This window comes from Watersipora subatra, chromosome 1 (assembly GCF_963576615.1).
Source record: "Watersipora subatra chromosome 1, tzWatSuba1.1, whole genome shotgun sequence".
NCBI lineage: Eukaryota > Metazoa > Bryozoa > Gymnolaemata > Cheilostomatida > Watersiporidae > Watersipora > Watersipora subatra.
In genome coordinates, this window is record NC_088708.1 from 75,054,790 (window position 1) to 75,081,463 (window position 26,674).

General features: G+C 35.2%; 1 protein-coding gene across 3 annotated transcripts; it reads left to right on the forward strand.

Annotated features, from left to right (window-relative positions):
- The first annotated feature begins 7,383 nt into the window (after nucleotides 1-7,383).
- LOC137399704 (serine-rich adhesin for platelets-like) lies at nucleotides 7,384-26,154 on the forward strand. 3 transcript variants are annotated; one of them, XM_068085916.1, is made up of 6 exons: nucleotides 7,384-7,532; nucleotides 10,546-11,002; nucleotides 15,002-15,158; nucleotides 19,286-20,323; nucleotides 23,755-24,201; nucleotides 24,578-26,154. In XM_068085916.1, the coding sequence occupies exons 2-6, from the start codon at nucleotides 10,553-10,555 to the stop codon at nucleotides 25,711-25,713; spliced, it is 3,228 nt and encodes a 1,075-aa protein (XP_067942017.1). In that variant the 5' UTR covers nucleotides 7,384-7,532; nucleotides 10,546-10,552; the 3' UTR covers nucleotides 25,714-26,154. The 3 variants fall into 3 exon arrangements, with proteins under 3 accessions (XP_067942017.1, XP_067942026.1, XP_067942009.1); XM_068085925.1 differs by having other exon boundaries at nucleotides 7,384-7,519; nucleotides 10,481-11,002; XM_068085908.1 differs by having other exon boundaries at nucleotides 7,384-7,519.
- Nucleotides 26,155-26,674: the final 520 nt, after the last annotated feature.

Here is a 26,674-nt window from a genome sequence, read left to right on the forward strand (position 1 = left end):
TCTACCTCTTTGCTATATATAAAAATATTCACAAAGTTGTACTGAAGTTGACATTATTATATTTATAATGTTTATAGAGTTTGAATTTTCTTGAACATTTGTTTTATATACTTTGTATGATAAACTGTTTTGTTCACATTTTACTTTAAAAAATTGCTCTTACAGATCTAAAACTGGATAATTGTTTAACCAACTATAAACAACATATGTTAAATCTTTTTGTTGCCAAAACCAAATCCAATGAGTTTTTAAGAAAACAAATCAACATTGATATTCCGGAAGTTTGAGAAGGTAGGAAAATCGCTACAAAAGAGAAGATCTAGGCTTGCAGTTATTTTACAGATATGTATATGGTTCAATATACATTGTTTTAGCAATAACCTGGCAAGTTAACAGGTTTAAAATTTTGATAAAGGATGAAATGTAAAAAATCTGTAAGAAAGACAACTCCATTCAACAACTGTCATCTATTGTCATGTCATACTTTGGCAGCTCAAAAACTATAGAATGATAATCTGCTTGTAACTACTTGAGGTTTGTTGCTGAGACTGTAAGAAATACTTTAGAGATATCTAACTAATACTTGCGTTGAGTATCACTGAAATTGTTTCTCAAAATCTTGAGCCGAGCATATCGATGATGTCATAACATCAAAACTGATACTCAAAGTCGTAAGAATTAAAGAGAGATAAAAGAAAGATTTATTATGCTCTTAGAAATGATTGATAAAGTGAACGTTCAAATGAAAAAGAAGAAGTAGGGTGAACAGCGTGAAACTGACAAACATCAAAATGACAGTTATAGCTGACAGCCTTCCCTCCGATAACTGGATTGCTCATGCTCATAGCTGACAACAGCACCCATAGCTGAGGACGAGGTGAAATTGAGGCCAAGAGATCTGATCACGGACTATAGCAGCTGAGAGCACAAGGAATGTGTAAAACCTGCTCAACACATACCTGTATTATTGCTCATATTATCGTTCAACACTTAAAACAATAAATCGACTGCAAGAGAGTTGAACAAAGTTTATTTAACCGTCACACATACCTCTGAATTAGCAATTACTTTAGCGGGCTGTTTGGTTTGTTTTGACAAATTTTACTCTAAAACCCACCTTAAATAGCCAAGCGCATCAGTTTCATGAATAACATGAGCGATGTACATGCATTCACCCTCTCTTAAGGCTGCATTTAGTAACTGACTAGCTGAATGTCCGGCATTGCCCGGGTAATAAAAAAGTTATCGCACAGAAAATTAATTTTTATCTGGCATATAACAACAGTTGCCATTCTAACTTTGAAGCTACATATCATGAGAGAAGTGTTTTGTGCAGCTCAAATAAATTAAGAGAAAAAATGAAACAACTGTATAGGTGCTTAAATGTGAAATATTTAGCCAGCAATGGCTAGATAGTCCGTTCCGCTACAATGGTTACAATAAAAAGTGATTTCATACAATCAATACAAACTAAGAAAACAAAATAAAAATCATGAGCATGTTGAATTAATAATAGCATTGACTACATAGAAATGTGTGTAGAAAAAAAGTTACTGTTGCAGCAAAAGCTCATTGGATTCAAAGTTTTGATGGACGACTCAGGTACCTCTCAATACGTATTCTCAAATGAGATTCATTAGCTTTGTTACAAGCATTTAAGTTATGAGGCAATTCTAATGAACAGCAGGTGTAGACAACTACTACTGGTTTATGATATATTCAACAGTGTGGCTAATAAGACTTGGCTAGCACTTAGCTGTCAAGAATGGAAGTTGTCATATCACGCCACAATATATCTAGCCACGTAATCCCTCCTACTATTACTTCTCTTCATTTATCACTACTCTTATTGATACTGCTCTAACTTACCTATTATCATTATGTATTACAATATATTTATGTTTGTAACATTGTGATTTAAAATTTAATAGCACTTCTTTTCAGTAAGCAGAATTAACACCCACAGTAGCAATAGTAAAAAGATACATTTTCCCCACAAAAATTTTTTAGCTCCTAGATAAAAAACAAATATTTTTTTTATAATGTGCTAACAACCTATTACATAATCTATTCTTGATGTCATTCAACATCTGATTTCTTAAAACAAACCTCTGTCGTGTAAAAGCAAAAACTCCATTATTTTATTTATGGCTAACATAATTGAGCAACTAATTGGATAGATAAGATAACTCTGGACTTTTACAAGATGACTACTGTTAGTGTATTATGAACTGCATTTTCTGATTTTCATGATACAGGTATTATAATTAGTATATGTAAGAACATGGATAGCAAGTTGATAGTGTAGACAACTCTAGTATTACTAGCACTAGCTAAAACTACCGTAATTTTTAGTAAAAGCACTGAAACTTGTATATACCAGCTGAAATAAATTTATTAATGATTGAAGCGCAGTATAGCAACATTCTAAATAGCATGTGAATAATTTAATAGATGAATTAATAGATAAAACTCAAAAGATGGCTAAGCTAGACATTTATTAAGTTTCCATACGGTGATGCTAAAGCGGCGCATCCCCATATGGCGCTGCAAGACATCATGGAAACAGTCATGTGGCTCTCATTGTCCTGATTCAGTGTCGCTGTTCAAAAGCGAAACACCTATGCGATGTGCCATCTTTGTGCCATAGAAACGGCCTTAGCGACCAATGACATCGCACTTATGCGTGCATAGGTCTTGCTTTCCTGTTGCTTCATATGCAGAAACAGCAACCTTGACATAAGGCGTCACAAAACCACCGCTCTACTACAGTTCTCTATAGAACCATAATTCACTTTTTGGCCCGCGTAACACTTGGGCACTGGCACACCCAGGTGTCGCTACACTTTCACTATATGACAGTTATGATGAACTAGTAGCTAGTAGCTGTACAAGTCAAGACATACCATTAATCATCACTGACAATGCCCATAATAAAGAATGTACTAATATAAAATTCATGAGGGTGACTGGATGGCATTGGTGATGTCGGTTACTCCTTTTTAAGCGGTGTACCTGGTTTGGAGAGACACTAGGTACAGTTCAAATTTTGATTTGATTGGTCGGAGTGATGTGAAGTAGTTGTGCTGAATGTCATCCACTTTCATCTACGACCGGGTAATGCTTAAAACCCCGCAGTGAGCTCATAATTTCAGGACTTTGGCTTGTTCTAGAATGGGCCTTGACACTCAGTCTGTTGGTCCTCAAGCTAGAATTCTTCTAGCAATAGAATCGTACAGTAAGCCTTCAAGTATTTGTCTAGCTTTTTCAAAATAATAGCAAAAATGAGCCTTGTTTTGTCGGAACCAGTTACCAAGTCGTAGAATTCTTGTGGAATATCAGAAGAACAACCGAGCCTGGCTTTTGGTTACTAGCCAAGTTCTACGTAGACATCAGCATACTTTCCCAAAATAACATGCATCCGCTGGTCCTTAGTTATAGAGCCATATGCCCAAAACTATACAGTCACCTAGCTTCTGTCCATTGCTTAAATCTATTACCAAACAGATATTTCTTTACAAGGGTTTGCTCTATTATTGGTGCTTATCACAGAACTGAAGTACATGTATCTGAAATAAAACTACAGGTAAGCAATCATAAACAACAAAATATTTGCATTCATCTGTTTAGAATATGAAGATGTTGCAGAATGGAAGAAGACAACTTTAGCTATTCACTCTTCATGTACATAGTGTCATCAACTGTAGACTTGTTCAGTGCTGCCAAGTATATGAATGCTCCACTTGGGTCCAAGAACTGAGTTTTACTGAATTGCCATTAAACTTCAAACATTTATGTTTGTTAGCTTCTCCAAATAACGGAATGTTTTTTATCTTAAAAGTCTATTAAAATCTATTGAGTGATTGAATTTTCAAGCTCCTTAACTGTTTAAGATAAATCACTGTTGACCAAAGTTTTTTAATGGCTCTCAAGCTATATTTCTTCAAAGGTTTCTAAACAATGCTGTTAATTATCTTTAACTGTAGCTTCAGATGGATAAACCTTTCAAAAGTTTTCAACCTTTTATTGCATTTAGTATTCGTAAACAAATATCTCTAAGCAGACATCTTTACACAAATATTCCTAAACATAACAAAAAAATGTCTTCTGTTTTTTTAAAACCTCTACAAATCTTAAAACTTGTTTAAAACTTTCTTGAATGATGAAAAATGATAAAAATGTCAAATGACTTCAATGAATTTAAAATCATGCTTCAGGATTATCATAGCTGTCACACCAACTTGTGATGAATTTAGATTTGTACACATTTATTTACGACAATGTTTTATAAGTATGGTTATTTATAATTTGAAAATTGAATAATGCGTTTTATCTTTCAGTAATATTTTTAAACTACTAGCTATTGCTTGATTCACACAAAGGCCATATTTTTGCACAGTATTAGTGTTTCTGTAGATTTTCATTCTTTGTATTTTTATATTAATACGGTGCTCTATCATTTTGTATTTTTGCTTCAATCACAGAAGTCAGCTTTTTAAAAAAATTTTTTTACATATGTATTGATGCAACTAAATATTTGGTTATCTTGTGTTTTCCTTTACTATTACAATTTAAATTTACAAGTTTGAAAATGGCAAAATTAAAGTTCGATATAGCGGATACTATAGCGGATCTTTAGCTGATTGATGCCAAAAAGCCTCAACTTTTGCAAAATGTGACTACATACCAGACATACATCGGTGGTTGAACTGGCAGCAAAATGATTACAGTAGTAGATGACACCCCTCAACAATTCTGTGTAAAAGGAGTCACAAACTGTACTAGTGAGTTGTCAGAATAAAAGAGAAACATTTGAAAATTTTAAATCTGAATATCTGATAGTAAGTTGAAAAAGTGGATGGGCTGAATGAATTATGACGTTTCGTTGAATGCTAGAATATCAGAGTATTATTGGAGTTATTGCATCTGTATTAGTTGCATCGGGTGCTGAAAGGGAAGACAACTATCCTACTTTTTTGTTAAACATCCAGCATACTATTATGAGTATAGAGTCTAGTGCCGAGTTGAGAATCAAAAAAATTTTTTACTTGTCATATTACAATTTACCATATACATTATTTACTTCACTGTTAAGTTGATTTTCAAAATTTTGCTTCGCTAAAAAGTTGCAATTAGTTGGTAACTTAGCAGAATGGCTAATAAACTAATTGATTAAAAATAGTCGTAACTTGAAAAACCAAAAGTATTTTGAGACTTTTAATCAGGAAAAACATAATTCTAAGATATTTTACAAAAGTATCTAAATATAGTTTAAAGAAAGTTGTATTTAAAATAACGCATTATATTAATAATTAGGCTTGACGGTACCAGTCAGTTTGGGCATAGGCGCTCTGCTGCCTCTCTAGAATGTGCTCAGTAATCAGTCTTCACTGATTTGCTGACAATTTGATAGCATGAAATGTTCTGTTAGATTAAATGAATTTACTTAGAGACATTCAGATATATGTGCTATAGAGATGTAGTCTAGTCACCTAAGCCAGATCTTTATTAGGACGCAAAACTATGTGTATAAAACATAAACATGTCATACAAACTTTTGCTACACTCAAAGTGCACCCCGTTTGTCAAATGTTTTACTTTAATGTAAACCTGTAATACGCAATACTTCTATGTATAAATAATGTCATACAAAAGTGGTTGAAATCACCAAAGGATTTGCGAAAAAAATATTTATACAACCAAAAATAAATAACTCAAAATGCATGTAGATTATTAGTGGTAGTCAAAATAACTTCAAGAGATCTTCTGGCTTGAGGAATATAATTATTTGAGCTTATAAATGCATATATAAGGTGAAAACTGTCTAAACAAGATCAAAAAATACCAAATATTATACACTTACGTCATTAACTATGTACAGACAACTCAACAATAATTCGGGACAGCATTCTACACTCAAAATAGGTTTTAATCAGTCTACCTATGCAGAAGATATTGACTGTAGCATTTTTGTGCTTATGATATTTTTGCAGAACTTGGTCCATCCTTGCTCAATTTTAGCTAAGTAGTCAACATTTTATGTTACCTTCCGAACTTCCTTGTTAGCGTATTCAAGTTGAGCTTGCAAAAATGCTGCTCACACATTGTAATGCTTCTGAAATATTCTAAAACACTTCGAAAGGCAAATTAGTTAATTTTTCACAAAATCTTCACAAAATCCTTTTTAAAATTTAGGCATTTAAAAATGTAGAATTTCCTATTTTTCACCTATTTTGATTGATAAAAAAAAAACCGAAATTTTACTTCCTACCTTGTACACCTTTCTTAGTTAATTATCTGTATAGACTATGTTCCATTACTAAATTGTGGCTGTATACAGGTTTGACAATAACAATTACATCTTAGCCATTATGGCTGGTAGTTGATAATTACAGGAGGATGGATAGGTCGGTTTCAAGCTTTAATAAATCATACAGGTGCATACAACTACTTTCACTTTCCATCTCCAGAGTTTAATCAAGTCAAGCCGCTACTTAGGAAAATTACACTGAAAATCATAAATGTACAACTGATACTGTACACGCTCTGCTGAAGCAAAATGTTATAAATTACAAAACTGCATCATTTCATTTTAAACTCAAATTTTTACTAAACTTGTTTTCAGTCCCAATTATTTATTTGAGTTGACCTAGTTAAAATTTTAATTAATTAAGACCTTCAATTTTTTTGATCTAAAATGTTGTTTAAAGGATACATTAATAACACTTTTTTATTATTGTGCAGATGCCTTTATCCCAACAAAGCCATAATGCAAGCAAATGTTAACAAGCATCAAGAGATAATGGTGTGCTAATGTGTATAAAATAAATTTATTTTTTGGTTGTTTGTGCATGTGAAAAATTATACGCACTTATAATATATTTAAATCAGTATCTAAGAAATAAAATTTTAAAAAAAGCACTGACTAGTCAATGTTTATTCAGTTGTCCTAGTTACGCCCAACACAAACGTTACAAATTAGAACACCAATTATTGATGCACAAGTATTGTTGGGCAACATTAACTGTGTGAAAGTAGTGAGCAATTGCATATAGCGGTAGTTTTGTTCGAATTCACATTTTTAGAATAACGGTTAAAGCTTGATACTCAAACGTACTAAAGATCCATACATGAACTAAATACTATATAGTTTCCACTGCTTTTGATTAACTACTTTCTAATCATAGCAGAGTTTGTGTGCACACGCAATGTGTGAAAATGTAGTGATAGTTATCTTCTCTCTCACACTGTCGTGGCTTGAAATTGTTGTGTAGCCTTACTTTAAATACTTCGTAAAAACTTACGGTAGCGATGGCGCAGCGTAAAATTATCTGTAGTATCCCAGACTAGACTCGGTTTTGGCGAAGCTTTTTGTAGCAACAGAAAACAAGAATTGCACTATTATTGTTACAATCATTTAGTTCAATTTATATATTACAATCAGCTTTTCTCACGACAGACTGCGCAGTAGATAAGATGTGGAACTCTTAACCTATTGCTGAATTGGCATAATGATGACGTAATTATTAAAGGTTTGATACTTTGAATGTCTTAAAAATCGCTCCACGTTAATCGATAGTTTGTAACATCAAATCATAGTTCGACGACTCGTAATTTGTTTAAATGCGTAGATGGTACTCTTACGATCAAATCGGAGAACTGTATGTTACACTTTAAATATAGCAGTATAATACTTATGCTACCTTAATCAGTGGTATAGGCCACATGATAGCAAATGGAAACACTGTATGCTAAACCATATCTGGCAGATTCTTGGCTGTTGTATGTTATCTCCTTATGATAATCTGGTGGCAGGTGAGTTTTTTGTGGTCTTTACATCTCGTAGTTGAATGACAACTATATGCCATTATAATGCCTTTTAATTCGTCGTACCGTCGCGCAACTAGCGCATTTTATAGCGTTAAATTAACTAATTTTTGTATTGCCCAATTTCTATAAATTTAAATAAAACACATATTATGGTAATACGCCCATTTAAAACTAAACGGTGCATTTGTCGTTGATCCTCATCCATTTACTTCACAGACCATCTTTCAATTTTTAAAACTAGTAGGCCTATGCAAAATAAGCAAACCGGTGCTTTGAAATTTTTAAACGGCTGCAAATTCATGACTAGGGTAATTATGACAAGAAGCATATTTAGATTTATAGGACAATATTTCATAAAAAGGATTTGATGATGATCTAAATAAAATTCAAATTGTATTATGAATATGTGTAGTTAATATGTATCCAATTACTATACAATTGTATTTAGTCATGGGTTGACAGATTGCATATAAATAATATTAACAGCAGCTACCTGCACACACATGTCTGGCTATTTGTTAAGAATAAAGGAACACCAGGATCTGGTGGTTGTTAATGGTTTGCTATACAAATTAACCTATGTGTATACTAGATACTTGTGGGCATTGGCTGTCCTATCTCAATGTTATGCGAATCAGGAGTGCAATGATGTTGCAAACTGACTAGTCGGACTAAGTAAGTGGTTCAAACGAATTTAGGCTAAAGAAAACATTTTCATGAGCTATTATTGACAGTGATTGGAATGAATATTGACACTCCATTATTATTAGGCTACTCTTCTCCATAGTGGAAAAACTATCTTATCTTTTGTTTCAGTTTTGTCTAGCATTTTATACAATTATTTTATGTAGCCCAACTCACATTATTTCTATCGTGTCACATGTGTTTGTGTCAAACCTGCACTCTACAGCTCACTTTTACTTAAAAGTGACATGCCCTTTTTTAAACCGCTCTGAATATTATACGATTTGTCTACTGAAAAGGCTCAGTGTATGCTGCCAAAATAGCTTGGTCTACAAAATGTAAAAATTATGAATTTTTTAATAGGTAGACTGTTACAAAAGTAGGTTTTTTATCTTTTATTCAAGGTCAATGGATTGTAGCTAATGATTAAGTCAGTAATATATTGATATACCGTAGATAGAAATATTTTTAAGCCTCGGTAATCCACCTGTCAACATACAACATTTTACCAGGTATGCAATCATAGACATAGATTTGGTGCATTAATTCATTATAACGTTCTAGGTTTACTTTTTTCTGAATTACAGTTAACACAATACTCTGATTGATGATTAGTGTTGTGCGAACACGCTGTCAATTACCTGCGCAGCGTTGTAAGGTCTATGTCAGGACTAATAAATGCCTATTGCCCTACCGCTACTTGCCATTGCAGTCTTATGCAGATGTAAAATAATAATTTTTTCCACATTAGTGTCAGTTTGAAAACTATTCCTATGAAATCACTGCAGTTTTGCTGTTGGCAGAGTGTACACGCAGTGCATCTTTTCAGTTTTTTTTATTGCGAAAAGTATTTGCCATAAATATTTGACATTTTAAAAACCAAAGTACTGTGCCTGTTTTTCTGGGGCTGTGGCCTTGTAAGAGAACACAAAAATGTAAATGTAAATATTCAACAATTCATGTGTTTGATATAGTTCTTTGAAAATTATTGCAAAGCAAAAGCATAATCTTTTACACGGTTGATGCCCGTCACTACTATTTAGCGAGGCATAAATTCACCACCATTACTTTGGCTGCTAAGGCTTATCCCAATGTACTTCAACTGTAGGGGTAAGTTATTCACATGTCTAAAGGCCATAATAGTAGGTAAAACTTTAATCACCGCTGGTTAAAAGCTTTGCGAAATTCCTTTTTTATCCTAATCATTGATCATCTTGTGCATTCAGGCATTTTAATTTGAAACACTCTTTTGCCTGGCATAGGAAATACTGTTACCTACTTTATATCCACAGCGGATACACCTGTTGATATGGATTTTGGCTTTAGTCATTTTACTAGAATATTGGGTGATACAGTGTCTCAGCAGCTTTCAATTAATAGAAACAAGTGCTAGTCACTCTTTGAGATGTCCATAAATGATAGAAAATAAAATTTCATTTTCTATTCAATTTTATAACATTTTGCTAGCAAATATCAGATCTGCAGCAGGCTTTCAAAAGGCAGGGCTCTTTTGCTTATTTAGCAAGTTGTGAGCCTGATTGCACCAGCACTTACACCTCTTTGATTGACCAAGAATCTCATGGTTGTGCATTCGCACATAAAACAATGATTTATGTAGTTTTTTGTCATGCTTGAATGAAAGTCTCGCATGGCATGTCTATGCCGTGCATCTTCGCTACCAGCATCAGAGTATGCAAATTCACCAAGTGTTCTAATTCGAGACACGATGAATCCACAGCAGTAGTTTTACCTGCTAAGTCGCCTCAATCAGCCATCCGCTGTGAGCTGTTAATAAGTAATAACAGGTTTATTGCATTTCATGTGATGATCCTGGATAGATTAAGATCTTTAAAGGATACGCTGGATGGTTTATATTAGTATATTGAATTACCATGGTACTTCAATCCAGCTTTTGGTAGTCTTGTTTTGGACTAGCTGCATCAGAATATGGTATGTGCTCTTCTAGGCACATATGACTGCGGCTGCATGACTGGAGGAGCAAACAAATACACTGACTGGTGGCTGTTGCAGAAACAAGATGAACCATCAACACTCATCTTACTACCCTAGTGTGCAGATTGGTGACATTCCGAGACATCAGCTGCAACATTCTGGTCCTCCTCCTCCCGTTCCACTGGTCATGACTCAGCCTCACAACTTGGTTCCCTATGGCATAGCTGTACAGCGGCACCCTCGACCTCTGTATCATACAGCCCAGCAGCCTTCTCCTCATATGATGAGACCACAGCACCCTGTTGTTGCGCCTTTGCCGGTGCCGGTTGCTCAGAATCACCCTTCAGTCATGGATCCGGTTAGGGTGCGCTACCCGATTGCCCAGCCAGTCGTCATGCCTTACCAAAATCAGATTCCAGAGATACCAGTTGTAAAACCTACACCTCCAGCAGCGACAACTGTAGCACCTGTAGCACCTGCCTCAGAACAAACTCCTCTTGACTTGAGTGCCAAACCATGGACAGTCAAGACTAGCGTGAGTTCGTATAATCTATTGCTAGTTGTTACCTTCAAGATGGTTCGAAATTATACACAACTGAATTAGCGAGTATGGTCAATCCCAAGTCTGACTACTTGCTACTACAAGTCATATCTTGAAGTAGCCCTGTAATGCCGCTAACTCAAGATATGACTTAGAGAGAGTTATTCAGCGTCTCAAATAAATTCCATATATAATGACATTTTACACATTTAGCCTTTTAGAACACACCTAAAAAGCTACCTTCAGTTGCTGCATTTATTTAGAGTCTTGTCTATTTTATGCCTGGAAAATTGGTGAAAGCTTTCATGTATTTGAAGATGGGACTTAAAAACATGTTTTTGATAAATGTTTATTTTCTATACATGTCCTAACTTTGTTTGATTAAATGTAATAAAATAGCCCTTCGACAAAATCAATGATGAAACAGTAACAATATTTGTTTTAAATTACGTTACAGTACCTTGTGTGTTACCATAAATCAAGCATCTTGCATCAATTAGTTGAAAAGTATGCTTTCGGCATTTACTTTGTTTTTGCAGCAATATAAGAGTTCAACTAACACCCTGATACTCTTATACTAATATAGGAGTTCAACTAACACCCTGATACTCTTATACTAATATAGGAGTTCAACTAACACCTGATACTCTTATACTAATATAGGAGTTCAACTAACACCCTGATACTTTTATACTTATATAGGAGTTCAACTAACACCTGATACTCTTATATTAATATAGGAGTTCAACTAACACCCTAATACTCTTATACTAATATAGTAGTTCAACTAACACCTGATACTTTTATACTTATATAGGAGTTCAACTAACACCTGATACTCTTATACTAATATAGGAGTTCAACTAACACCCTAATACTCTTATACTAATATAGTAGTTCAACTAACACCTGATACTTTTATACTTATATAGGAGTTCAACTAACACCTGATACTTTTATACTAATATAGGAGTTCATCTAACACCCTGATACTCTTATACTAATATAGGAGTTCAACTAACACCCTGATACTGTTATACTAATATAGGAGTTCAACTAACACCCTGATACTTTTATACTAATATAGTAGTTCAACTAACACCCTGATACTTTTATACTTATATAGGAGTTCAACTAACACCTGATACTTTTATACTTATATAGGAGTTCATCTAACACCCTGATACTCTTATACTAATATAGTAGTTCAACTAACACCCTGATACTTTTATACTTATATAGGAGTTCAACTAACACCTGATACTTTTATACTTATATAGGAGTTCATCTAACACCCTGATACTCTTATACTAATATAGGAGTTCATTTAACACCCTGATACTCTTATACTAATATAGGAGTTCAAATAACACCTGATACTGTTATACTGATATAGGAGTTCATCTAACACCCTGATACTCTTATACTAATATAGTAGTTCAACTAACACCCTGATACTTTTATACTTATATAGGAGTTCAGCTAACACCTGATACTTTTATACTTATATAGGAGTTCATCTAACACCCTGATACTCTTATACTAATATAGGAGTTCATCTAACACCCTGATACTCTTACACTAATATAGGAGTTCAACTAACACCTGATACTCTTACACTAATATAGGAGTTCAACTAACACCCTGATACTTTTATACTTATATAGGAGTTCAACTAACACCTGATACTCTTACACTAATATAGGAGTTCAACTAACACCTGATACTCTTATACTAATATAGGAGTTCAACTAACACCCTAATACTCTTATACTAATATAGTAGTTCAACTAACACCTAATAATCTTATACTGATATAGGAGTTCAACTAACACCTGATACTCTTACACTAATATAGGAGTTCTACTAACACCTGATACTGTTATACTGATATAGGAGTTCATCTAACACCCTGATACTCTTATACTAATATAGGAGTTCAACTAACACCTGATACTCTTATATTAATATAGGAGTTCTACTAACACCCTGATATTCTTATACTAATATAGGAGTTCAACTAACACCCTGATACTTTTATACTTATATAGGAGTTCAACTAACACCTGATACTCTTATACTAATATAGAAGTTCAACTAACACCTGATACTCTTATACCAATATAGGAGTTCAACTAACACCTGATACTTTTACACTAATATAGGAGTTCAACTAACGCCCTGATACTCTTACACTAATATAGTAGTTCAACTAACACCTGATACTCTTACACTAATATAGGAGTTCTACTAACACCTGATACTGTTATACTGATATAGGAGTTCATCTAACACCCTGATACTCTTATACTAATATAGGAGTTCAACTAACACCTGATACTCTTACACTAATATAGGAGTTCAACTAACACCTGATACTCTAACACTAATATAGGAGTTCAAATAACACCTGATACTCTTATACTAATATAGGAGTTCAACTAATACCCTGATACTCTTATACTAATATAGGAGTTCAATTAACACCCTGATACTCTTATACCAATATAGGAGTTCAATTAACACCCTGATACTCTTATACTAATATAGAAGTTCAACTAACACCCTGATACTCTTATACTAATATAGAAGTTCAACTAACACCCTGAAACTCTTACAATAATATAAGAGTTCAACTAACACCCTGATACTCTTTTATTAATATAGGAGTTCAACTAACACCCTGATACTTTTATACTAATATAGGAGTTCAACTAACACCCTGATACTCTTATACTAATATAGAAGTTCAACTAACACCCTGAAACTCTTACAATAATATAGGAGTTCAACTAACACCCTGATACTCTTATACTAATATAGAAGTTCAACTAACACCCTGAAACTCTTACATGTACAATAATATAGGAGTTCAACTAACACCCTGATACTCTTTTATTAATATAGGAGTTCAACTAACACCCTGATACTTTTATACTAATATAGGAGTTCAACTAACACCCTGATATTCTTACACTAATATATGAGTTCAACAAACACCCTGATACTCTTATACTAATATATGAGTTCAACTAACACTCTGATAGTCTTATACTAATATAGGAGTTCAACTAACACCCTGATACTCCTATACTAATATAGGAGTTCAACTAACACCCTGATACTCTTATACTGATATAGGAGTTCAACAAACACCTGATACTCATACACTAATATAGGAGTTCAACTAACACTCTGATATTCTTACATTAATATAGGAGTCCAACTAACACCCTGATACTCTTACAATAATATAGGAGTTCAACTAACACCCTGATACTTTTATACTAATATAGGAGTTCAACTAACACTCTGATACTCTTATACTAATATAGGAGTTCAACTTACACCCTGATACTCTTATGCTAGTATAGGAGTTCAACTAACACCCTGATACTCTTATACTAATATAGGAGTTCAACTAACTCCCTGATACTCTTATACTGATATAGAAGTTCAACTAACACCTGATACTCTTATACTAATATAGGAGTTCAACTTAAACCCTGATACTCTTATGCTAATATAGGAGTTCAACTAACACCCTTATACTCTTATACTAATATAGGAGTTCAACTAACTCCCTGATACTCTTATACTGATATAGAAGTTCAACTAACACCCTGATACTCTTATACTAATATAGGAGTTCAACTTAAACCCTGATACTCTTATGCTAATATAGGAGTTCAACTAACACCCTGATACTCTTACACTAATATAGTAGTTCAACTAACACCTGATACTCTTATACTAATATAGGAGTTCAACTAACACTTTGATACTCATACACTAATATAGTAGTTCAACTAACACTTGATACTCTTATACTAATATAGGAGTTCAACTAACGCGCTGATACTTTTGAATATTTGCTCTAGCTTAGGGTAGTTTCAGCATACAAAGCAATTCTCGGACTGGTTGAAATCTGTAGATAGACAATATCGAAACTTTGCTAATTACTTATGTATTATTTACCTACTTTACGTGTAGGCAAAGCAGCAGACGGATTCTAAGCCCATGGCTCAAGCAGCCATTGTGCAATTTACTGACCAGCCTCTGGATCTGACAAAAACTGCAAAAACCAAGCCTTTTAGTCAGACATCAGATTCAGCCATCGGAGACAAAAGAAGTTCAGTGAATTTGAAATGTAAGTTTGCTCGTGCCGATTGGACTACAGAATCTTTGCTTCATCGAAATGATTCAAGCATGTAGTAAACTCAATCACATACTTCTAATCGCATACTTTGTAATTATGTCATAGGCGCAGTGATTGTTGTGTCAATGTTTTGTGAATTTTTAACAACTTTTTTCATGCTTCAAAAAGATTTTTTAATATGTTTGAAGCACACTTGTTATCCAACAATAGAATATTACTTCTCTCGAAGCTAAGCATGGTTAAGAACATTTAAATGGAGATCACATAAGGAATGATACGATCTTCTGAGTCGGCCATAAAACCATTTGAAGCAGATATAATGAGAAACTGTGAGGCAAATGCACTACATTGTGAGGTATGAATTAAACTGGAAACTGGCCTTATCTTGTATGCTATTCTCAATATCACTCCGTTTTTCATGTATTTGTACAGAGATGCAGTACCTTGACTTTACTGGTTTGCTGGACACTAAAAATAAGCAGCGGTATCAATTGCTATGTTATTTTTTAAACTGTTTCAACTTTTGTGGTGAACAAAATGACATTAATCGGCATAATATGGTTTTTGGTGTTTAAATTTTACCATTAGTGATTAATGTAATGAGTTCAGGTCAATTACCGTGATAAGAGTTATTTAAGACTCGCGTAATCAGCAAATATATGCTCTTTGACGAAAATCTGAAAATTTGATTTAGTTAGACTCGCAGTAGCCAACCACTTGATGCGCTCTATTTTTACTCGGAAGATTAAAATGCAGCTTATAAAATATTTTTTAACCGGTTGTCAAATGTGCTTGAGTTAGCGGGCTTGCAATATGCGTCATGTTTTTTAGATTTACCCTTTTTAAACTACAGCCAGTTTAATGGTTTTGCCAGTCTGATGTTTCATACAAATGTAAAGTTGGTTATAGCATCTGGATGAAAACTGAATGCTTTCACATACTCCACCATTGGGGTATGCATATGAGGTAATTATATGGTCTTTAGATTCTAACCACGTACCCTCCGCAATACCCTTCACAATTTTATTATTTTTTGTTATGGCTGAGATAAGTGATGCTACGGAAAACTATGCTGACAATGTGGATGCCTCTACAACTTTGGGAGACATGGTCAGAAATCCTTGTCAGTATATGAAGTTTCATAGGCTATGATAACCAATAGCGTGTCTCTAATAGATGTGTTTGGTAAATGCTAAAATGTTTTTTTATTTTGATAGTAGGTTTTCCTCTGATCAATAGAGTGATTAACATGTCGATCTCCTATCAATAGAGTAATTAACATGTCAATCACTTATCGATAGGGTAATAAACATGTCGATCACTTATCAATAGAGTAATTAACATTTCGATCACTTATCAATAAAGTAGTTAACATGTCCATCACTTATCGATAGAGTAATTAACATGTCGATCACTATCAATAAAGTAATTAACATGTCGATCACTTATCAATAGAGTAATTAACATGTCGATCACTTATCGATAGAGTAATTAACATGTCGATCACTTATCCATAGAGTAATTAACATGTCGATCACTTATCAATAGAGTAATTAACATGTTGATCAATTATCGATAGAGCAATTAACATGTCGATCACTTATTGATAGACTAATTAACATGTCGATCACTTATCGATAGAGTGATTAACGCGTCTATCACTTATCTATAGAGTGATTAACATGTCGATCACTTATCAATAAAGTAATTAACATGTCGATCACTTATCAATAGAGTAATTAACATGTCGATCACTTATCCATAGAGTAATTAACATGTCGATCACTTATCTATAGAGTAATTAACATGTCGATCACTTATCAATAGAGTAATTAACATGTCGATCAATTATCGATAGAGTAATTAACATGTCGATCACTTATTGATAGAGTAATTAACATGTCGATCACTTATTGATAGAGTGATTAACGTGTCGATCACTTATCATTCAAGTTGAATTTAGAGGATAACTCTGAGGCCTCAACAATTACTCGTTGTTTACCCCCAGCCAATGATACCTATTTTTCTAGAGGATACATGGAGGGAATCTGGAAGTACCCATCCAGTATTAACTTATACATTGCATGAGTCCGTTCTTCAACAAAATAGCCCCTCCAGAATAAATTTTTATTTCATTGAAGCAATTTGTTAAACGATAAGTTTTACGGGGAGTATAAAATAAACTAACTGTTCGCTACTGCCAGCTCCCTATTGTTAAGCGGCAACAGTGGCATTGCTGTTATTATTTACATTATGCTTGTTATTCATTATCTTCTTTAACAGAGAGTTAAATTACAATTTCACAAAATGATTCTAATTTATTTTGGATGCTAATAATTAAAACTCAAGTTAACAAGAAGGAAAATACCTACATGTAAGTTACTTGCCATGTAAGTTATTTGCCTTGGTTTAATTTAACCTAATACTCCAGGATTAGAGATGCATAAATAATTAAAGTGATTTTTCTTTATTTTTCTTTCAGGACGAAGCCAATTTTTGTATAATACAAGCTCATTGACTAGTTGTGACCAGTACAGTTATAACTGCGCTAAATTTTTAAAAATAAACTGGTAGAATCTGTCATCTTTAATTTGTATGATTTCTCAAACATCTTTATAACATCACAGGTTTCCTTACTGAACGAGCATTATTGAGACCTTAAAATTACAGAATGAGAGATCTTTACAATATTGTAAAGATGTGGTCATAAGGCTAGTTTGGTTTAACTACCAATTTATTTTATTATTTATTTTTTTAATGCAGAAACTGGAGATATGAGCGCTGCACAGCCGCTGTAACATTGGCAAGCTTTTTATTATGAAATGCAAACTACCTGAAGATAATAGAATAGAGCTAATAGAATCCGTCTCCTACTCAAAATTTCTTTTGCCACTTCGATATATATTTTTCTGATGTTTACTCTAAAGCTTTTCTTAAATATATGAATACAATGATATATCGGTGCGACTAGGAGTCAGTATCAAGAAGCCATCCTCTGGTGGTCTTTGTCATTAGTTTCATGTATTTTTTACTGGCCATTATTGCGATCACGCCTCATAATCTATGTTGAAGTGATCGAGGTGAGTAACCTCTCTCATGTTATGGGACCCATTCTAAGACGCTCACTTTTATCCGGTGATGTGTAGAAGTTTTTTAATTTATTTTGTTTTCGATCATTTATGATTGTTTGATGTTTTTTCCCTAGCATTGTCTACCATTAAATCATTGATTTAAGATGAATAAATCTCTCGTAGCTTGTAAGTAGACGATCACAGTAAAACGATTTCAGGTATTCTAGAATTCTATTTCTTCCAGCGTTGTTTTTTTAACTCAAAATGTTCTACTCCAACAGGTCTATCTTAGACGAATGTGTGTTCTTGTAGCAATTCAGCTGGAGTGGCATAGTCATTCAGTTAATCACACACGTTTTCTCATGCAGCCGTGCTATTGAATAGACATTGTTGTGCTGCCTTGTAACGCAAATGATATGTTGGCGTCAATTACCCCTTACTAGGCTTCACATAATCTATCTCATTTATTTACCTTTCAGGTTATGCTTACCGATCACCTATTCCTATTCTTATTCCTATTATACTCTTATTCATTCTTTCATTCTTTAGCATGAATGTGTGTGTGAATGGCTTTGTACGGAGCAAGAGTTGGACTTGTTCAGGCATGGGCTTCTTTGCATAGTTTCGTATTGCTACTCGAATATCTTTTGTTGACGGCTAATTGCGGTGAGGAGGGAGGCGTGTTGTTGGCACTGAGTACAACATTTCTATTATTCTTCATACAAAAGGCCGCTGTGTTACAATGCGTGATTTGCAGCCCTTCTCTCGACAAACTAGTTTAAAATCAATGGATCAATAATGCGGACTCGTTTGTACAAAAGCTCATTGTGTTTTTCTTGTTTGGCTGCTTGCCTTTTAATTATTGTTAGTTATGGCCTTTTGTAACAAGCATAATTCACTCATCCTATAACAATTGTATTGCGCTAACAGAAATTCTATTGAAATTTTTGTATCATTGCTGCTGCTTTTGATCATGTAGGCACGAACAAATGACTCGTCACTATTTTGGCCGGGTCACTGGTCTGAGCCCTTTGTTATCTATTCCAGCACCAATCATTCGAGCCGGACAAGAGCAGTCATGCAGTTCGGCGGCGAATAATGATATGGACCAAGACTTGTCAGGTTCCCAGGGCGGTCTCAACTCTGTAAGGTCTCTCATTGGAAACCATCCCACCAATGATATTCTATATATGCACTGCGCCCGCTGCCCGGCCCACTATGGTAACATTCACGCGTTCAAAAAACATTTTCACAATAGCCATGGCTACATGCCGAGAGCTGAAGATGTGCTGATACAAAGCATTAAGTCTACCAAGGAGTATGTCACAAACAAGAATGAGGCAAGAAGACATTGTATATTTTGTGGCTGGCAGTGTGAGCAGACAAATCCATCTGTGTTCTTCAAGCACATACAAGAACACTTGGACAACAAGGGTTGTTATTTTAAATGTATTTATTGCCAGCAGGAATTCGCTGAGCCAAATGCCCTCAAATTGCATGTTGTACAACATGTTGTTCCTTATACCCATATATGTGTCCCCTGTAGTCTCGCCTTTTCCAGCGAGGACCAACTGACTGCTCATATGCTCTCTCAACATGAACCTTGTTATGCCAACCGCAAGGTGAACCTGCCAGTCAGTGTTGTGTTACCCAGCCCCTCTATTATGGCTTCAGCAAAGCATGAAACGAGCCCAAAGCTGTTTAATCCTTATCAGCTAGGCAAAATGAGGCCCAGTTACCCACAGAGCTATGCTGACCACATGCAACCTAAGCTGACACCGGTAAGGGCGAGCGGATCTCCTCGGCCACCAAATCTTAACACTCCCATTTTTGCTCACTCTTTACCGCACAAGCATGTCAGCCTCTCTTCTCCCAAATACATGGAGAGCGGCAAGGCGAACTCTCCTTCATCTACCACATATAAAAAGCCACACTTATCATCGCCAGGAATAAGTTCATCGCCAGGAATGCATTCGCTACAGGCAGCAGCTGAGACAAGTAAGGAGACAACCCATCAAGGTGCTGCCCCCTTCAACCTAATGTCACTGCTGGACAAAGTTGTGGAACAGGGATTGAAGAATAATGGTAGGTATTACCACTCTCTTGTAGTCTCCCTGCTATGGAGCCGAGTGCTTTCTCTCTAGTCAATCAAGCCTGACTTTTTACCAGGTGCCAGTTCTTGGTACAGGCAAACCTCTGCATACAAGTTTGATTCATTGTGGCACCTCATTGGTGCGCTTAAGCCAACTTGTCTTGGATCAAATGTTTCTATAAGATTTCACTGTAATTTACCGTAATTTTTGGCCTATTAGCCGCTACTTTTTCTGAGGATTTGAGCTGTGCGGCTTATACAAGAGTGCGGCTATTCTGTGACTTTTTTTTACCGCTAGGGTGCATTAACCAGATTCTCCGATTAGTGCGCCTCTAGCGGTGAAAAAAAATGAAACAATGCCTAACGGTACTGTTCCGTTAGGCACTAGGCTAAAAAGCGTCGGTTAATACGAAACAGTGCCGTCAGGCACTGTTCTGTTTTAAACAGCAAAGTTGCTGCCATGTTAAAAAGCACCGTCCTGAGTTTTGCGGCCTATTCAAAGGGTGTATGTATTGTTTTACTATCGTTTTTGGAAAATAAAGCAGATGCGGCTTATATAAGGGTGCGGTTTATAGTCCGAAAAGTACGGTAATTTGTTTTGCAACCCAAAATCACACCTGGCAATAGAACCAATGCATTAGATAAAACAGACTTAAAGTACATTAAGAAAGAATGAATGGAACATGTTTTTATTCTCACCTTCCTATAGAAATGTGCAAAATGAAAGATATAGAAAAGGGCGAAACGGAGGTGATGATAGAAATACATACAATACATATAGAGTAACACATACAATACATACAGCAGTAACACATACAATACATACAGCAGTAACACATACAGCACATACTGCAGTAACATATACAACACATACTGCAGTAACATATACAATACATACAACAGTAACACATACAATACATACTGCAGTAACACATACAATACATACAACAGTAATACATACAATACATACAACAGTAATACATACAATACATACAACAGTAATACATACAATACATACAACAGTAATACATACAATACATACAACAGTAATACATACAATACATACTGCAGTAACACATACAATACATACAACAGTAACACATACAATACATACTGCAGTAACACATACAATACATACAACAGTAATACATACAATACATACAACAGTAATACATACAATACATACAACAGTAATACATACAATACATACAACAGTAATACATACAATACATACAACAGTAATACATACAATACATACTGCAGTAACACATACAATACATACAGCAGTAATACATACAATACATGCAATAGTAATTATAACACTAACATAGGTTTGGTTAAATTTAAACTAACTTAGCCAATTTATTTCTTTACTTTTGTTTTATCGTTTTTACCCTTTTTATTGAACTATTGCTTTCAGCCACTTAATTTTCACATACAAAACTGCTTTGAAAAACTTTGATGAACATCATATATCTTAGGAATTACTTTTCATGTAGAGCCAAATGTTGTTTTCAAATTCTGCTGCATGTTGGAAAAATATGTGTATTAAAGGTAATTAGAAGTTTGTGTGATATACACAGCATGGTTTTACAGGAATCACTTGCATAGCTTGACTACGGAAATGTTATTAACGTAATCGATTGTGGCAGATGTACTTTATGTAGCAGGACTGTACAAAGATATTGTACTTGTAACATGACTATTTTGGCATATTAGGTGTATACAGAACTTAGCTGTAGAAGAATATTACATGTATATACATAATTCGACTGTACATAAATACTATATCCATAATATGATTGTACAGAAATGTTTTACAAATGATCGACAAATGACGCCACTATAATAGTAGCCTTATTTGTCATAATCCTTGGCAAAACTCTCCATATTTAATCTTTTAATCTTTGTTCAATGATTTGTTTGGTCTGTAAATGTTCGAATTACATTGTGCAGGTAAAAAAAGTCCTTGTATTGTACTAACTGAACAGGGTAGCTTTTTCACGAGATAAAATAAAATGAACTGTGTATGCCATCCATTCCCTCTATGTACTCTAAACTATGTAAACTATATCCAGCTACCGGCAGCTAAACTATGTAAACTATAGATATCAGTCACTATACTGAACCTACTACTGCCAGCAAACCAGTGATATCAGTCACTATACTGAACCTACTACTACTAGTGAAGTAGTGATATCAGTCACTATACTGAACCTACTACTGCCAGCAAACCAGTGATATCAGTCACTATACTGAACCTACTACTGCCAGCAAACCAGTGATATCAGTCACTATACTGAACCTACTACTACTAGTGAAGTAGTGATATCAGTCACTATACTGAACCTACTACTGCCAGCAAACCAGTGATATCAGTCACTATACTGAACCTACTACTACTAGTGAAGTAGTGATATCAGTCACTATACTGAACCTACTAGTAAAGTAGTGATATCAGTCTTTATACTGAACCTACTACTACTAATAAAGTTGTGATATCAGTCTCTATACTGAACCTACTACTACTAGTAAAGTAGTGATATCAGTCTCTATACTGAACCTACTACTACTAATAAAGTATTGATATCAGTCTCTATACTGAACCTACTACTACTAGTAAAGTAGTGATATCAGTCTCTATACTTAACCTACTACTACTAGTAAAGTAGTGATAGCAGTCTCTATACTGAACCTACTACTACTAGTAAAGTAGTGATATCAGTCTCTATACTGAACCTACTACTACTAATAAAGTTGTGATATCAGTCTCTATACTGAACCTACTACTACTAGTGAAGTAGTGATATCAGTCACTATACTGAACCTACTACTACTATTAAAGTAGTGATATCAGTCTCTATACTGAACCTACTACTACTAGTAAAGTAGTGATATCAGTCACTATACTGAACCTACTACTACTAGTAAAGTAGTGATATCAGTCTCTATACTGAACCTACTACTACTAGTGAAGTAGTGATATCAGTCACTATACTGAACCTACTACTACTAGTAAAGTAGTGATATCAGTCACTATACTGAACCTACCACTACTAGTAAAGTAGTGATATCAGTCACTATACTGAACCTACTACTACTAGTAAAGTAGTGATATCAGTCACTATACTGAACCTACTACTACTAGTAAAGTAGTGATATCAGTCACTATACTGAACCTACTACTACTAGTAAAGTAGTGATATCAGTCACTATACTGAACCTACTACTACTAGTAAAGTTGTGATATCAGTCACTATACTGAAACTACTACTACTAATAAAGTTGTGATATCAGTCTCTATACTGAACCTACTACTGCCAGCAAACCAGTGATATCAGTCACTATGCCGGACATACTTCTGCTATCATGCTATACGCTGGTACATGAGTCTCAGTGATGGTTAGATGTGCTTGTCTTGCAGATGGAAGGATGAGTGGCCCCACCAGCACTAGCATGTCAGCACGAAGAGCTCTGCCACCCGCTTCTACAACCAGCCATGAGAACGGTAACAGGCTTGCTGGCTATTCCCACAGCACCCAGTCTGTGACTTCTTCACAAACCCCTAGCTTAATAGATCTATCTCGCCACATGCATTCAAACTTTTCACCAGTTTCTACTGCACCATTTTTCTTTGAGACATCTAATACACGGCAACACGTACGAACATTGGAAGCAATAGATATTCCTAAGCATCACTCGTCCTTCTCTCAGTACTCGTCCAGCACTGCGTCGCCGACGCTCATAGATTTCTCACAAAAGCAAGCACAAATTCCTGGCTATGCTATCACTACGAGCTCTGTGGTCACCACACACAACGTCTATTTACCAGGCCCGTCTCCCAGACGGAATGTCTGTTCTACTGCTTCAGGTCTGCCATTGCTTCTCTTTGCTTTAGCCTTGCTTTTCACTGACAGATTTTATGTAATTTTTTCATCTTACCATCGTGTTAGAGAAATACTTTCACAAAGGCTGCAGTTTTTGCTTAAGAAATTTTAATTAGTTCCAGATGCACTCATCTTGCGATCAGCTCAAGCCAGCTTATATTTATTGAATATTTGCTTTGTTTGTAATACTAGCCACGCATCTCAAGCGCTATTGATCTGTAACGATTCTTCCAATACTTTTGTATTTGCAGTTTGTAGTACGCACAGGATTGAAATATTCTGTTGATTAAGCGAGAATATAAATGCTGTGTAGATTTGTGTCCTATAGTGTGATGTTAAAGAGATTTGCTTAAATTTTAGATCAGCAGAAGACTCTTTGCCGACAATCTTCTGTTAAGACGCCACTAGTGGATATAACTGGTGGTGAGAGCTCTGCTGATGCCTCAAGTCAGGATCAGCAAAAGGCTACTCAATCTATAGGAGCTTCTGAAAATTTATCAGCCGTGAATCAGACAGTCAGTCACAACTTTAAGCGGGAAATGAGTGAAGTTTCAGAAAGTGAATGTTCACATACCGAGAATAACTCGACTGTCTCTGTTCATGCTGATAAAAATGCGCCTCAGCTAGATCTACTCGCTGCCGACTCGTCCGATAAAGAGGTTAGCAAGCCGGAGAGTAAATTTAAAACGGTGGTTAACTGTAAATCCGAGTCTAAACCGGAGTGTGTAATGAGCAGACAATCGTCGGGAGAACGAACTGAACCTTCTATGGTGGATGCAGCAAAAAGTAAAGCTTGTCACGATAAAAATATAGCTGAAATGAAGGTAGAGCGTGACTTGGGTGAACAGTGTATGAAAATAGAGGACAAGACAAACAATTTGTCAAATGGCATTGTTACCACTGCCATGACGGAAAATGAAATGATTTCTAATATAATAGATAAAGCTGTTAAGGAAACAGAGAGGTTGGATCGTTCTCATCCGTCCATTCCCAAAAGTCCTGTCAGTTCCAAAGTGAAGCTTGAACAGCGAGATTGCAAATCTGCCGTCTCAGGCAAAAGTTCATCTAGCGCTACTCTACCTAAATCGCCGCGTAATAAGAGCGAGCCAAGCTCTGATGCTGATGCAATAACAGTTTCATGGACTGAGGCAAAGGACTCCCAGCAATCTCTAGAAGTAGATAGAATACAGGCGATGTCAGCTTGCAGGGTTCTGTTAAGTCCTCACAACTTTCCTGTTCAAACCTCCAAACCTTTTGACAGCTCGTTGGACAAAGATGATCAGACGAATGGTGACGCAGTCCATAGTATTCCCATTCTGTCTCCTCAGCCCTTGAGCGCCTTGAAGAAACGATCGTCTGACTCGGGCTACTCGGTAGCTAAGAGTGGTGCTCTGGATATGAGCAAGAAATGTGTCTCGACTAGCACCTGTCACGACCAGTCAGACAGCTCAGCCTGCAGTAGTCCTAAACGTCTCAGGATTGTTGAACACGAATAAACAATACTAGTTGTAGACAGGTTTTTTTGCTAATATTTAACACTGTCATTGCATATGTTGTACTGTATGTAAATAAGATGTATTGAGGATTTACCTGTTGAATTTGTATAACCCTCATTTAAAGATTTATACGCTTCTAAGGGGACAATTTCTAATTTGGTCTCATTGTTTACTGTAATGGCCGCAATGTGACCAGATACTATTTCCTTTTACCTTTCTAATATCAATGAGCTCTTCAGCTCTTCGTGCTGTTTTTGTTTACAGCAAAAGCATTCTGTGCAAGCGAAGCTTTTGATTTTAGACTTAACATTAAAAACATTCCGTTTTATTCTATTAGCATTTCAGTTGTGCATCTATACAACTTGTGTATATTTTTGTTCTTAGCTTGATAGGATTTGACATAATACTAATTGCAAAATGTTTAATAATAAAAATAAGACTCTCAAATAGCCTTTTGTGGTAAAGATTGTGGAAATATCTGTTCATATCTATGTGTGCACAGTCTGGTGAATAGAAACATGTCTGATTGTCGACTTTTACAGATGTAACTAGTGCATAACCGAAGCCTAGAAAAAGCAAATTGACTTTAACCCACAAGAATTAGCTCTCGCATTTTCGCTCGCGTGTGTAGATGGTAATAGCCATTAGATAGCTATCAGCTAACTCTCAGTGTCTAATTATCTTTAAAGCGTAGTAAAAAGTCAGTCTATTCAACTCACTGCCAGACTGTCTAACAATGGACCCAAGCAAGCTGTGTCAAAGGCAATCACTTTCAGATGAAGAGATAGGCCAAGCTACAGTGCTGATCATGTTGATGCTGCTGAAAGCAGCTGTTAGCTGATGGTACAGGTACATACGATTTCGCTTGCATAACCAGACCAGAGGTAAAACCAAACAACCAACTTCTTTTACTAACTTTATCGAGTTTGTTCGCATGGTAATAATCTTTTCCTTCCAAAAC

Coding starts and splice junctions, on each gene's coding strand:
- LOC137399704 (XM_068085908.1), top strand. Junction 15,159..19,285: donor AAGTTCAGTGAATTTGAAAT/GTAAGTTTGCTC, acceptor TATCTATTCCAG/CACCAATCATTCGAGCCGGA. Junction 20,324..23,754: donor ACAGGGATTGAAGAATAATG/GTAGGTATTACC, acceptor CTTGTCTTGCAG/ATGGAAGGATGAGTGGCCCC.